Source organism: Megalobrama amblycephala, linkage group LG1 (genome assembly GCF_018812025.1).
Source record: "Megalobrama amblycephala isolate DHTTF-2021 linkage group LG1, ASM1881202v1, whole genome shotgun sequence".
NCBI lineage: Eukaryota > Metazoa > Chordata > Actinopteri > Cypriniformes > Xenocyprididae > Megalobrama > Megalobrama amblycephala.
Window position 1 is genome coordinate 24,116,290 of NC_063044.1, and position 14,808 is coordinate 24,131,097.

At 37.6% G+C, this 14,808-nt stretch overlaps 1 protein-coding gene and 1 long non-coding RNA gene across 8 annotated transcripts in view; one reads left to right on the top strand and one right to left on the bottom strand.

The window, feature by feature from the left end:
- The window catches only part of LOC125265364, a 37,449-nt gene that overhangs the window by 8,542 nt on the left and 14,099 nt on the right, over nucleotides 1-14,808 (top strand). For 2 of the 3 annotated variants that reach the window (XM_048185512.1, XM_048185520.1), the window contains 2 exons: nucleotides 7,899-8,005; nucleotides 12,785-12,825. In XM_048185512.1, coding sequence (XP_048041469.1) covers nucleotides 7,899-8,005; nucleotides 12,785-12,825 — 148 coding nt within the window. Of the gene's footprint in view, nucleotides 1-6,968; nucleotides 7,039-7,898; nucleotides 8,006-12,784; nucleotides 12,826-14,808 lie in introns of those variants that run through there. The other variant, XM_048185529.1, reaches the window with a different exon arrangement.
- LOC125265524 lies at nucleotides 1,818-6,060 on the bottom strand. Of its 5 annotated transcripts, XR_007184277.1 has the most exons (8): nucleotides 5,880-6,055; nucleotides 5,269-5,400; nucleotides 4,082-5,090; nucleotides 3,836-3,919; nucleotides 3,684-3,749; nucleotides 3,153-3,189; nucleotides 2,878-2,976; nucleotides 1,819-2,785 (listed from the first exon to the last, which is right to left on the bottom strand). It is a non-coding gene; the product is annotated as an uncharacterized LOC125265524 (long non-coding RNA). The 5 variants fall into 5 exon arrangements; XR_007184275.1 differs by having other exon boundaries at nucleotides 1,818-2,785; nucleotides 3,153-3,749; nucleotides 5,880-6,060; XR_007184276.1 differs by having other exon boundaries at nucleotides 2,878-3,189; nucleotides 5,880-6,057.

Consider the following 14,808-nt stretch of genomic DNA (forward strand, 5'->3'; position numbering starts at 1 on the left):
CCTCTTTGCCCATTTTCAGTTATCCGGGAGTGACGTGCGGTGACGCGCAGCTAAGATGGCCGCGTCCTCATTTTCGCTTCAAAACTGCTGTTCAGAACTCTATGGGTGACGTCACGGACACGACGTCCATATTTTTTTACAGTCTATGTTATTTTTCACGCCTTCAGTTCCACGAATGCTTACAAATCTGTACTTTTATAACAGTTAAAGCTCTTTTCATGAAGTCACGATGTTATTGTGTCATGTTTATCAAAATAAAACTGATAAGAAACGTAGACCCCACAACATTGGTATTTAAATAATATATGCTTATATTGAACTTTATTCTTGTAAAAACAGATGCTGTAAGTGTAAGCCTCTTCAGTTCCACTCATGCTCATACACGCACTTTCAAAACAGTAGCCTACAATTCATATTTCATGTCGTTTTCATCTTTTTTTTTTTACATTATTATTATTTGATTCATTTGTTTATAAAGGTTTTGTGTATAGGTTTATTTTGGACTTTCATACAAACTTTTACAGTATTAAGCATAAGTTTACAGCAAACGCCACACGATCAGCCATGACTGACGTAAATGCAGCAAACTACGTGAACCACAGCGTGTCCGACTTCACGTCTCCGTTTTCAGCTCCTCCCCGCCTGCACACGGCTACTCTCGCCGATCGGTTGCATCCATAGACTGTAAAAAAATATGGACGTAGCGTCAGTGACGTCACCCATAGAGTTCTGAACAGCAGTTTTGAAGCGAAAATGAGGACGCGGCCATCTTAGCTGCGCGTCACCGCACGTCACTCCCGGATAACTGAAAATGGGCAAAGAGGCGGGGAGGTGGTTTGAGCTGATGTGATTGGTTGCTGAAACCACGCCCCCCTAGCTCGACGTGACCACGTTAGCAAGCAAAGGAGCGATCTATCTAGATACTATCTAAATTATTAATAAAGATAAGTTTTAACATCAGAACGTTCTAAAGGTTTACTGTCAATTTACGGTGTTTTTTTAAGATATAGATGCTCCAACACCAGTAATTTGTGTTGGGTGTGCAAATAAAAACATGGAACATCAAATGGGACTTCATACCTTTATAATAGAGATCGCGAGATGAATCCAATCTGTGGCACTTGGGTAAAATATGAATGTCCATTGCAAAACAAAAAAAACATTTCACATTTCTTCTGAATGATCTGCTCTCTGTCATCGTTCTTCAAGAAAGGATGCAATCTGAGCAGCGATCGTATCTAAAAAACAAATGAGCCTGTGTCCAAAGTATATATTTTTTTCAAAATAGTGCAGCAGTTTTAGTTATAATATCCAAGCAGTGCTGTCAGAGTTGTATATCCTCCTGGTATTGTCATTGTAGTAACTTAAATCTCGCAATCAAAACTTTCAGCCAATGCCACGATCCAACAACGTGTGTTATGTGTCTCTTCCCCGGCACGCACACAGACACACATCAGTCTCGAATATTATGCAGCAAGCCATATTTTATAATTGTATAAAATAATCGAGAAAAAAAGCACAAAAACGGCTGAGATGCCAAATTCAGCGGCAGCTGAGGTAACATGACGGCTCACAGACAGCAGCGCAATCTACCTGTCACTCAAGTGACCACGCCCTTAATTATGCAGAACTTTAAGGCTTAATATAATTTAAACGGATAAGTTATAAAAAAATTCACCCCCCTCAGAGTTGTCATGAAGGGCAAAAATAGCAGTATAGACCAAAACCACAATTTGAACCAACTTGTAAACATGTTTTTTTCTGCTATAAACTTGGCCAATTTAACATGGGACTCTATGAGATTCTGCTCCCTTTTGGAGCCTGTCCCTAGCGGCCAGTCGATGAATCGCAGTTTAAGTTACTTCCGTATTGGCTTCACCAGAGAAAGGCAATAGTATCTGTCTGCGGACTGCAAGAGGGGGGCGTAACAAGAAAGGGGCGTAACTTGAGGGGGCGTAACTTGAAGTTGCTCAAATCACACAGAACCACGCGAGATGTCAAAACGAAATGACGGCAATATAAATCGCTATAGAAACGTACTACTAATAGTTTATTTAACATTATTTGTCTTACCGTGGTCAGTATCGTCATATGTCGGCATGACATATTGCGGTCTTCAAGCAGGAGATGATGAAATGTGATGCCACCTGTTTCCTCCCTAATTTATGCACTTTAGTTATTGACTGTGAAAAACACCGGAGTTAAGCTGAACGATGACACTATTGTCTTTTTAATGCTGCATTAAAGGAGAATTGAATTTTGTTTGCATCGTTTAATAATTTAATATGGTCACTTGACTATAAAATCCAACATAATTATGTATTCAACCTGCCATTGAAAGTCTATTAAGAAACGTTTATTCCTTATATAAAAAAGGACGTCTGAATCAATAACTTATTTCTTAAACTAAGCTTAAATGAACTGACATTAAGCTACTTTTGAGGAAGTATTTATGAATTTATTTGTCAACACAGATGCACACACATTCACGTTGGTCACCGGTCTCTCTCCCTCAAAAAAAAAAAAAAAAAAATCCATTCCAATGTTTCATATTTGGTAACAAGTTACAGCATTAGGTGTCATGAATTAACAATGAATATTAATGTTTTACCATAAAAAAAAAGCACATAAAACATCAACCCAAATGTTTAAGACAATTTTTCCATTTCAACATATTTAATTTTGGGTAACAAAAGTTACAGCATTAGGTGTCATGACTTAATGAACAAATCACAGGCACAATGAGGTCTTCTTGTTGTCTTCTTGTTTAAGCCATTACTTCAACCTTAAAAACAAGAAACAACAACAAACAAACAAAACACTTTACAATAAGTTACAGCATTAGGTGTCATTTATTAATGAACAATCATGTTTTACCTTTAAATAAAAGGCACAGTGGTCACTGATGCAATGATGGGCTCAGAGCAGGTACAGTGAGGTCTTTGATTTCTTATTGTTTAAGCCGTTTACTTCAACCTTTAAAATTAAAAAACAAAACAAACAAAAAAAAACTACAATAAGTTGCAGCATACAGTATCATAAATTAATGAACAATCATGGTTTAAGGAACTGAATCTTGGTTACTGTTAAGGTTCAAATTGGTTGAAGGGTTAGTTCACCCAAAAATGAAAATTCTGTCATTAATTACTCACCCACATGTCATTCCAAACCCGTAAGACCTTCATGCATCTTCAGAAAACAAATTCATATTTTTTATTTTGCACACAAAAAGTATTATTGTCGCTTCATAAAATTAAGATTTAACCACGGCAGTTACATCAACTGTAGATATGTCTACAAAAACAGAACACTGCATTTCTGAAGAACAGTGCAAGTCAGGGGAACATGACTGCTTAATAACCAGTTTTAACAGTGTTGACAAACCAGGAGAACACGGCTGCCAAAAGATTATCTTTGAGTAACCTTAAGATGTTTTGATAAGGCTCATGTCCAAAGCCTTGTGCCTGCATCGAATATTGCGAGTCGAGAAAGAAAATTTCTCTTTTTTGTACCTTCATAACCTATAGGGAGTGCAGCCCAGGCAGTGGGTTTAAAAATCTTTACCAGCATAATTATATTACATAGACATTTAAAAGTAACAACAAGGATCTAATTTTTATCAGCTTGCAAACTAATTTGACACCAACAATAAATGTTTGCAAATGTTCATTGCCATCACTTACACAGAGAAGAAAATGTCCTGGGGTCCAGAGAGGGAAAATCAGGAGATCTTTCTTCTGACAGTTTACCTTATGTAAAAGATAAGGTCAAATTTGAATTTGAAATGTTTTTGTATAATAATGATTTATCTTATAAACTGAACTAAAACACTTACTGGAAGACTACACGAAGGGTCACAGGACAAAGGCTGGAGCCATGTTGGACAGATGTGGAAATCAATTATGAAAACATCTTTTCCCTGTAGACAGTAAATATTACACATTTTTAGTAAAAAAACTAAAAATTCTACATTTTCTTAGGGGACAAAACGCAAAAAGCATTTCCCACCTATAATTATGCATAAATACATTTGTCTCCAAAAATATCTTAACACAACACAAATAGGGTATTTAATACTCACCATAGAATCCATGTACTTTATTTTTCCCAAGGAAATGAGATTCTCTCTTGTCAAGCATGTCTGACCATCTTTCACTATGATTTCATCTTTTGGTCTTCGATCATCCAGAACAGTTTACCTACAGATCACATTTTTTAAACATGAAAGCAAACATTTAATGATATAAAAAAAGGTGCAATATGTAATATTTTGCCGTAAAATATCCAAAAACCACTAGGCACATTTTGTTCAATTGAGTACTTACAATATCCCAAATGTTTCTAACTATTTGTTAAGCTGCTGTCAATTGCATCATACCCACGTTACCCTCGGTTTCCGGTTTTATTTTGTAGAAATCATGGAAACACCAAAGACGCTTTAATATATTACATGTTTTAATAGGCGAGGGAACAACAGTTTTGAAAACTAGTTATTGTTATATAGCTCATCAAGTTTAGTCTTATTGCTTAAATCTAATTTTCTTAATTTTTTGTGAGTACCATGCTTTTACAGGTGCTGGAGGGTGCACAGGCGCTGGAAGGTGTACTGGAGGGTGCAGTGGATAGTGCAGAGACGCTGAAGGGTTTACTGGAGGGTGCACTGGATAGTGCAGAGACGCTGGAGGGTTTACTGGAGGGTGCACTGGATAGTGCAGAGACGCTGGAGGGTGTACTGGAGGGTGCACTGGATAGTGCAGAGACGCTGGAGGGTGTACTGGAGGGTGCACTGGATAGTGCAGAGACGCTGGAGGGTGTACTGGAGGGTGCACTGGATAGTGCAGAGACGCTGGAGGGTGTACTGGAGGGTGCACTGGATAGTGCAGAGACGATGGATGGTGTACTGGAGACGCTGGAGAGTACACAGATGCTGGTGTTTGCAGAGACACAGGGACCTGTTGAGGCGTCAGCCAACCCACATTTCTGCACATGGTTCAAAAATAAATTTTGCCTAGTTATAATCCTTGCACAATAGCAGCAGTGATAATGATGGCTTTTTAAACATCCACCATGGCATCTGTACATTTTATACCCTAAAAACAAAGAGAAATTCAGTTTTACAATTTACTCATACATACCTACTTTATTCTTATGGTAAATGTTCAAAATTAAACATGTACACAAATTAACACTGGAATAAAAAGCTTATCATTACTAGTGGACAACTTGTAAATTTAGCAAGATCTGGAACATTTATTGAAACATAAATACCTCCGTGTTTAACAGCTGTCTTCTCGTGGGTTTGCATGTGTGCCACAACATGTGCATACTCTCCCATTTTGCTGCAGAACTGGCATTTGTAGTATCAATTGCATTTTTTAATATACAAACTGTTTGATGAAGCTGGAAGCAAATAAATTAAGAATTTTTTAATACATATTTTATTTTTCCCCAAACATTAAAAAAACTATAATAATAATAATAATAATAACAATTTCCAAAAGAGTCATGTTCTCTAAAGGAAAAAATAACGTTACAAATAGAATGTTACAAATGGGGCTTACCCTAATGTTAATTAATACAGCACATTGTAAACCTCAGTTCAACCAACCACTAATATTATTTAATTAACGTACAGCTAATGCTAAACTAATTTAATCTACAATCAACGTTACGATTTTCAGCGGGCTAACTAGCTTATTTATGCCCACCAAAAGTTGTTAACCCGCCAGAGCCTAAACTAAATGCTTACTTAACAACAATAAGAGAGAAAGGTTAAACTTTGATAGATATTCGACTTCAGAAACAATACCAATATGCCTTACTACTGTATTAAAATGATTTATACACTTCAAAAAGTTACTTCGGGAAAATATTCTTACCTTTGTCTCATTACGAGCAGCCATCTTGCCGTTTTGACATCTCGCGTGGTTCTGTGTGATTTGGACAACTTCAAGTTACGCCCCCTCAACAAGTTACGCCCCTTTCTTGTTACGCCCCCCTCTTGCAGTCCGCAGACAGACCCATCTCGAGAAAGGGGGAGGTTGCCGCTTGGTTGCATCCAGCCGCAGCCGATGTCGAACACACCTATTGTGTCGCATGCGCGATACGCACATCGAAGCCTCAGTGTCATACGTGACACTAGCTGATGCAACGCATATTAGTGATGGGCATTCCGGCTCTTTTTTGTGAGCCGGCTCGTTTGACTCAGCTCACTGAAAAGAGCCGGCTCTTTAAATAATAAATGTTTTAACTATGACTTGGACTATGATAGGTGTGAAAACAATTTGTGAAATTGTGAGACATTGCGAGTATGATTTCATTTAATAATTTAATTAGAACTGTTTTCACACCTATCATAGTCAAAATCATAGTTTATTATTTAAAGAGCCGGCTCACGAAACGAGCCGGCTCTTCAAACGAGCCGGCTCACGAAAGAGCCGGAATGCCCATCACTAGTGTGTGCGCCTAGGCTTATATAATTATATTTTTTTGTGTTGTTCTTTGAATTATTAGTCTATTGTTTTAAATAAAATTAAAATCATTCATTACATAATGATTGAATTTCTATAGGCTTTATTTTTAAAAATAGAGTCGGCTCTTCAGATATGTGAGCCGGCTCCCGACGTTCACGTAAAAGAGCCGGCTCTTAGAGCCGGCTCGTTCGCGAACGACCCATCACTAACGCATATAAAACTTTCACCTGCAGCAGAACGACACTGATACAGGAATCGCTCAGAGGACATATCTGTCAAATCTACAACATTAATATTAATATTACAATTAATTTTAGGATTTACAAGTATTACAGTAGCCTTTTTTTAAATTTTTTTTTTTTTTTTATACAATATTTATGTTAGGGGTGAATTCAGGCTGATTGCGCTGAATTGACCCCTAACGTTACATTTCTGAAGGATCAATCGTTATCGGTTCAGTAACTGATCACTCGAACTTTCTTCACGACTGGGAGAGGTTTGGGCATTTTTCACATTCATACCGGAGCTGAAGAAACGGATTTTCTTCTTTAATTCATAGCATAAGGTAAGATTTCAGACCAGTTTGACATTATTTTGTTGAACAGTTATGATTCTCTTACAAAATAATAATAATAATAATAAAAACTAGATCACACTGTTCTCGCGTTTATTTGATCGTTTTTCAGTCTTGTGCAAAACACCTGTCTGGACGTTTCTGTATGCATACTTAGATCTTGATTAACACACTGCACACTGCTTCGGGTGTGTTTAATTGGGGTTGGAGCTGAACTCTGCAGGACAGGACAGTGGTCCTCCAGGACTGAGTTTGGACACCCTGATTTATTTTAGTTTCTGTTCCACGGTCTGACTGGACGACAGAAACTCTTTAAATACGTTAAACGAGTCACATGACCAGAATAAATATCTTAATTGTGTTCTTTAATCATTTTGTTCCGAATATACAACTTTAGATTGATCAGACGGTCGGTATTAATAGCTGATCTGTTGTCGGTGCAGGTTTGTTATTTTCCTCTTGTTGCACGTGTTGCACGCTCAGCTGTGGTGGGTCACGTGACCTGATGCTCGGCTGCGGGGTTGTCGGGGACGCGCATTTTACGAGAAAGTGGCGTGCATTGACGGGGACACAAGAGTTTTCCTGTGAACACTATTGTCTGTAATAGTGTTTATTCGGGTGCTGTTGTAATATGTTGGTGTGACATTTATCAGTAGATATTATATTTAAAGAAGCAATAACCAACTACAAGTGTGAATGTTCCTTAACAATATCAGTCAAACCAGTTACCTGAGAATTTCGTAATAAAAAAAAAATAAAAAAACATTTTTAAGGCCTCCTCATGGGTGGGATTCCCAACCCACCTAATTTCTTACAAAATAAGGAGACTGTTTCATTGTTTTTATTTACAGACTGAACAAATCCCCTGCAAAGATCACGCTCCAGACATGGACACCAGTTCCAACAGCAACGAATGCAAATGTTATCAGGACTGTCCCATCAAAGTCCCCTTCAACAGGTAAAACCTGCTTCATTTGCACTGGTGTCAAAAGTATTCACATTCAATACTCAAGTAGAAGTATAGATACTAGAGTTTAAAAATACTTCTGTAGAAGTTGAAGTATCAACTCAAGCTTTTTACTCAAGTAAAAGTATAAAAGTACTGGTTTCAAAACTACTTAAAGTATAAAAGTAAAAGTAATGTAAGGAAAAAAATGCCATTAAGGACAAAAGCTTAGGCCGCGCCACAGGGGCCTATTGTGCACTCCACCTCCTCAAAATGTCATCAATAACCTTTATTGGAATGTAAATGTACATCCAAAGTTAACTGCAGGTATCTGTGAGTGCAGCGGACAAGAAAAATGTGGGTAGTTTTGGTGTACCCAGGGCAGGCTTAGTAACAATCAGGGCTTGACATTATCAGGGCTGTTTCAGTTCACATCGCACCAAAAAACGCCAACAAACTCGTCTGTTGGAGTTTGTTGGATAGGTGTGATAACCCTGTTGGCGTTGGTTGGAGTCTGTTTTTACCAGACTGAACATGTTTAATCGCCGTTTGTTTGGTCGGCTGAGCAACGGCAACAAACTCTCGGTGCGTTCCAAACGGGATATATTGCCCTCCAAAGGGCACTTCGGAGTGAAAACAATCATGGCCGCCATATTGAAGGGTCGTTCCAAACCAAAGTGTTCAAAACTGGCCACATTAAAGGGCCCTTCGGAATGAAGGATTTCAAAGGGTACAACTGATGGACACTTCGGGCCCCCATGATCCTTTGCACAGGGAAGTTGTTTGTCATCACAGAATGGGTACAGGAGGCTCAGAGTTCGATTTTACCTATAATGTATGTATAATATTTTTCTATACTACTGTAATATTTATACGAGTTAGATTTAGTACATTATTATGGTCAAAACGACACTGTACTTCAACAAAAATACTTTACAGCTCCCTTTATCAGTCCATTCAAATGTTACAAATACATAGACACAATATACATTATGGTGCGATAAACCAAAAATAAATAAATATATAAACTAACGTTAAACAAAGGGCGCAGCTTGCGCAATCTATCCTCCTTGACTGTCTGGTTAAGATGACGCAGAAGTGCGTTCTAAAAAAGGAGTATTTTTGACCCCTACACCCTTCATGCCTTCGAAGCTCTCCCTCCGGAGGGTAAACCCTTTGAAGGGATTAGGGCATAGGGATGAGCCCCTCCGAATGGAACGCAGAGCCTCAAGTAATCTGACCAGGCCACGAACCGTTGCCATGACGATCAGGAAAGTCCCCGGCAAAGACAGCTGTTTGATCGCGCCCGCGCCTCACGCACACACAACAAAGCACTGGAAACGTGACATCGCAGCTTGTTCGTTATAAAAAAATAAAATACAGTTAAAAAACAAACAAAAAAAAAAACATAAAAGGTACAATAGTCCATAGCAATCCGTGCCATTCAGCAAGAGCACTGCTCCACTTCACCGAAAGAGAGAGGTATAACACCATGAGAGCAAATCAAGTTCACCTTCAGCTTCAATTCGTTTTGGCTCGTTTAGCCACATGGTTGTATAGGACTATGGGTCACATAAATAAAAAGGGTCGCGCTAAAAAAAAAAAAAGTTTAAAAACCGGTGTATAGCCTACGCTAATTTATTCAAACGTCTATCTACCGAACTACATAGCTTAATTTGCAGAGAACGAAGAGAAAGCACCCGTTTGATAGCCTAAATTAGCCAGTAGTAGAGAAATAATAACTTTTAAGAAATAATCTTTTTTGAGTAACGACCCCCAACACTGTCCTCCTTGCTGGAGTGTGACGTGATTTGTGACATGTCCAGCTGCGATGGATCGCGTACAAACCAATAGGTTGTCAGAATGGTATGTTTATACTTCTCATCCAACCACAATCAAATTCACTCTATCCGGATGGCGCGATTTATCTGGATAGTTTTTTTTTTTCTCAAGCCGGAATGAAAACACCTGCCCCTTTGCCCCTTGGTGCCCAAAGTGCCCTTTTGTCAAAGCAAAATTTCCTCTATTTTTTTTGTAATAACATGACCTTTTGTGAATGTCTGCCCATGCCCAATCTAAATATTAGTAAAATTTATTAATAATAATTTAGCCGTAAATAAAATTACCCACATGATGACCTTTTACCTGACGACGACGACCTCATCAGACCGGGACGATTCCCCACGCCGCACGCGCATTTTTAATTGCCAGGGGATATTTTCAACACCGCGGCAGCTGGTAAGTGGTGTTTCATTCTCAGCGAAGTGATTTTGAAGTTTATTTACTTATTATTATTTTACAAGAACGATGTGATGTGAGAACATTCAGATGTGTTGTTTATATTGCTGTGTGTAGTCTGTAGTGTAGAAGTAATGTTAGCATGCTGTTTGAGGGAGAAAAGTTTCACAGGCAGGCATCGAGGGGTCTGTTCTTTTTTATGTTATTTGACTAAACTATTATTATTATTTTTTTTTTTTAAACGTAGAGTGCCTTAAAAATAATTATCACAACACTGGTAAGACTTATTCAAATTTTCTCATTCTCTGAATTATCATTATAAAAATAAAAACAATTCAGAAATGAATTAAAATATAATTATATTTTAAATGTGACACACATTTTTTTTCCCCTACAATAGCAACATTGTTTACAACAGCAAGACCACTTTAGCCTGTAAACTCAATAATATCTCTCTGGAAATAAATGTAAAAATATCAATGTCAATATAAAATGAATAATATACCTGACCTGACATCAAAGTGCAGTGTGAAGGATATGTGACCCTAGTGACAATGATGTCATTAACAGTTTTAGGGACATGTCCAACAGGAAACTTCTGTTATAAGTGCCTACAACCACTCATCCTCCACTTATCAGATTAATGCTACACTGTGATTTTTAGTGGGTGCCATCAGAATGAACACACACACACACACACACACACACACACACACACATTTTAGTTTCTTTATTTATATTTTTGATGATTTCTCACTCTTACCCCTGCCATGGCCACCATCATCCTATCCCCCAATTAATGTTTTTTTTTTATTTGTATATATATATTTTTTTATCAGATAATAAAACTATATTGTATTGTACGAAACATGGGCCACGTCGATTTTACTATAAAGTTTTCTATAGTTTTTACTATAACAGCTGTTCTTAATTATTCTGTAAAACAGAGAAGAAAAAGCCATCAGGTTGGGACAACTTAAGACAACTTTCTAATCCCCGAGTTATTATTAGGTGGAAAGAAAATATTTTTTTTAACTTTTAAACTTTCCCATTCTGTTTCTTTTTCAAAACTGCATCACAGCATTTGCTGCTGTATCAATACATAATCATTCATATCGATACGCGAATCAGCAAGGAATGCATCACAATATATTGCTGTATTGATATTTTGAGCAGCGCTAAAGCCTTGTTCCATGTGCCCCTTTTATACTTTGAGCACCTGCCCCTCCAAAGGTCTCTGCACGGCCCTGATAATATGCATATGTATCTGCCAGTATAACATACTAATTACATCTAATTACTATTTACACTTATTGCAAAGAACTGCTACTTTTACATGGTAAATAGAATAAGTCATTATTTTCACTTATTGTAAATATCATCTGTCGCTAAGAAAGTATGGATGCGCAACTCACTAAACAGACAAAGATATGGTAGTGAAGCCCAGACCAATTTAAAGGTGCAATATGTAATATTTTTGCAGTAAAATACCCAAAAACCACTAGGCCAGTGTTATATATTTTGTTCACTTGAGTACTTACAATATCCCAAATGTTTGCAACTATTTGTAAATCATGATTAAATTGCAATTTTAACCAAGGCTCCGGGACGTGTGAGGAGTCGCCTGTCAATGGCGTCATACCCGCGTTACCCTCGGTTTCCGGTTTATTTAGTAGAAACCATGGAAACACCAAAGACGCTTTAATATTTACACGTTTTAATAGACAAGGAACAACTGTTTTGATATATTTATAGACAGAAAAAGGATTGTTACATAGCTCAACATGTTTAGTCTTATTGTTTAAATCTAATTTTGATTTTTTGCGAGTCTCATGCTTTACCATGCCTCAGAGAAAAACACTGTTTTGTGAAGTAGCTAACATAGCATAATCAGATGCAGCTTTATTTTTAGTAACAGTAATACAGCATTTTCTCCATCATACAATACGTTTTAAATTAATTGCATGTCATTTATCAACACAATCATCCAGCATTTAATATGATATTGTAAAATCGATCTATCTTACTGCAGTGTGTAACAGTGTCTCACAGCAGCCGCTGAGCGAACGCACAGAGTAACGTTATAACATCATTTTCAACACACTCAAATGTATCTAATATGATAAACAGAGCTGCGTTACCTCATACTCGTGACCGGAAAAGCGGAAGCGGCGCCGGCGACTGTGTCATAATAAAAGTCCTGCTGCTCGAATCGCTCCAGCTCCTCGTTCAGCTCCACAACACTCGCTCCTGCTCTGCTTCATACTACAGTAACGTTAATAATCACATCCATGAACATGATTTCTGCCCGAGTCCTATCTCTATTCTATTCCACTGACCGTTGAGGTGAAGACCACATATCCCAAGATTTCGCGCTCAAACTTGGCGTCATCAAGCTACGCCTTTGTTTTGAATAGACCTCTAGCGGACAGAAAATATTACACATTGCACCTTTAAGTCATCATACACAGAACTCATAACTTTGTAGTCAGGTGTGTAATATCACTCTTCATCATCTTCATCATCATCACAGCTCTTGTGTTTTCTCATCAGGTTGAATCTTCTTCTTCTGCTGTGTCTCGTCTATCACAGCGGTCAGTATCATTTATGTTCAGAAAAACATTTGTGCTTTTTAGTTCACTATAACTGCACTGACACGTCTGATACTGATTTATTCTGTCATCAACATCTGAATCACTGTAATGTGGCACTGCTAATAATGTGGATACTTGTTGCCTTTATTTATATATTTTAATCCACTTCACTAAAATAACTCTACTGCAACATTTATGATCACATTGATTAAAGAAAATAGAGAGAAACATCATATTTATTTTTCAGTATTGATACTTTGTTTTGAATATTTACTGTCTGTATTTTCAGAATCCAGCTCTATATCTGTGTCAGGAATAAAGGGAGTCAGCGTGACCCTGTCATGTGACTTTGAGGACAGAGAGATTTCAGATATCAGTTTAAACAGTCAGTCAGAAATCATCCCTGTGTGTCAGGAGAAACACTGTAGTGGTCGAGTGTTTAAAGAAGGATCATGTGACGTCATCATCAAGGATCTGATCTTCAGTGACGCTGGGAAATACTTTCTGAATATCTATTACTAATAATGATCAGAGAGAACTGAGGCGAGAAATCCTGGAGTATCATCTTCATATTCATGGTAAAGTCAAAACTGATCAAATCATCATCATGAGATTTCTGCTTTTCCTTTAATAGTGTTGGTATTGAGTGCAGGACTGAAACAACAAACACCGAATGAGACACATTTAATATTCTGACTGGATTGAGTTTTTCCAATGGCTGATTTCATCTAAATGATAAATGATTATATTTGGTCCTCTTGATCCTAAATCTGAGTTTATGGTCTTGATTAATTTATAATGATTAATGATAAATGTCTTTGTTTCTCCTCAGGTGAGATTTCAGTGAAAACAGGAGAGCAGCTGAAGATGGATGTTCTGTTGATCAATGCTGATAAAGTGGAGAAAAACTCCAGTGGAGAGTGGACAGAGGTGTGGACGAGAGGTCACGGGGTCAGCAGTGATCGACTGACCGACAGAGATGGAAATCTGACCATTAGTAATTTTACAGTCTCTGACACTGGAACATACAGAGTTCTGGACTCTGAAGGAGAAATCTGGATCACAGTCACAGTCACAGGTGAGAGAAGATCAGATGATCAGAAATATTATTTAATCAGCAAATTAATAATAAACTGAATGACGAACCTTTCAATATTCTGTACAGAATCGAATCTGAAGAACACAGATGAAGATGAAACTGACTCTGAACATCACAGTGAGTGAAACAGGAGCAGGAGAGATTCACTACATTCTTACACAGTCAATTAAACATTTTTATATTCTGAATTTAAAAAAACAAAACAAAAAAACATTAAAAAAATAAAATATGTGCTCTATTTCCACTTTTCTCTTCCAGCTGTAGGTTATTGGATTGTGGCAGTTGGACTGACTGTGATTCTGATTGTGTTTTTTGTGATTCTGGCTGCTGTGGTGTTTCACGAACGGCTCAGAGATCATGTTCAGTGTGTCGATAGAAGGAGGAAAGAGAGACTGAGTTCAGGAGATCCAGAAACACTGAAGGGGTCTGTGATGATCTCTGTCGAAGGGTCTGGAGAACATGATCAAACTCTACAGGACACACAGTGACATCACTGGATAATACTGGGATTCTCCACATGACTTTTAAAATCTGAACCTACACTGTAAACGATTTCTGTTGTTTTCACAGTATTATACCGTTTTCTCAACAGTTCCCTACTGTAGAATCTGAGTACAGCATATTACTGTAGATTTTGTTGTTTTCACAGCATTGTTACTGTTTTCTTAACTGTATAAGCTTTGTACAGTATGTTGCTGTAGATTTTCAATGCATTCTGGGAAAATATTAGCCTACTGTATATCTGAATACAGTACTAAATGACTCGCGCATGAGACTCATCATGAAGAAGAAAGCCCACAAGAGTATGGTAGGTTAACTTTTCTCTTTTTTTCCACTTTATATGTTTTATTCTGATGTTATTTGCAAGATATAAAGCTACATTT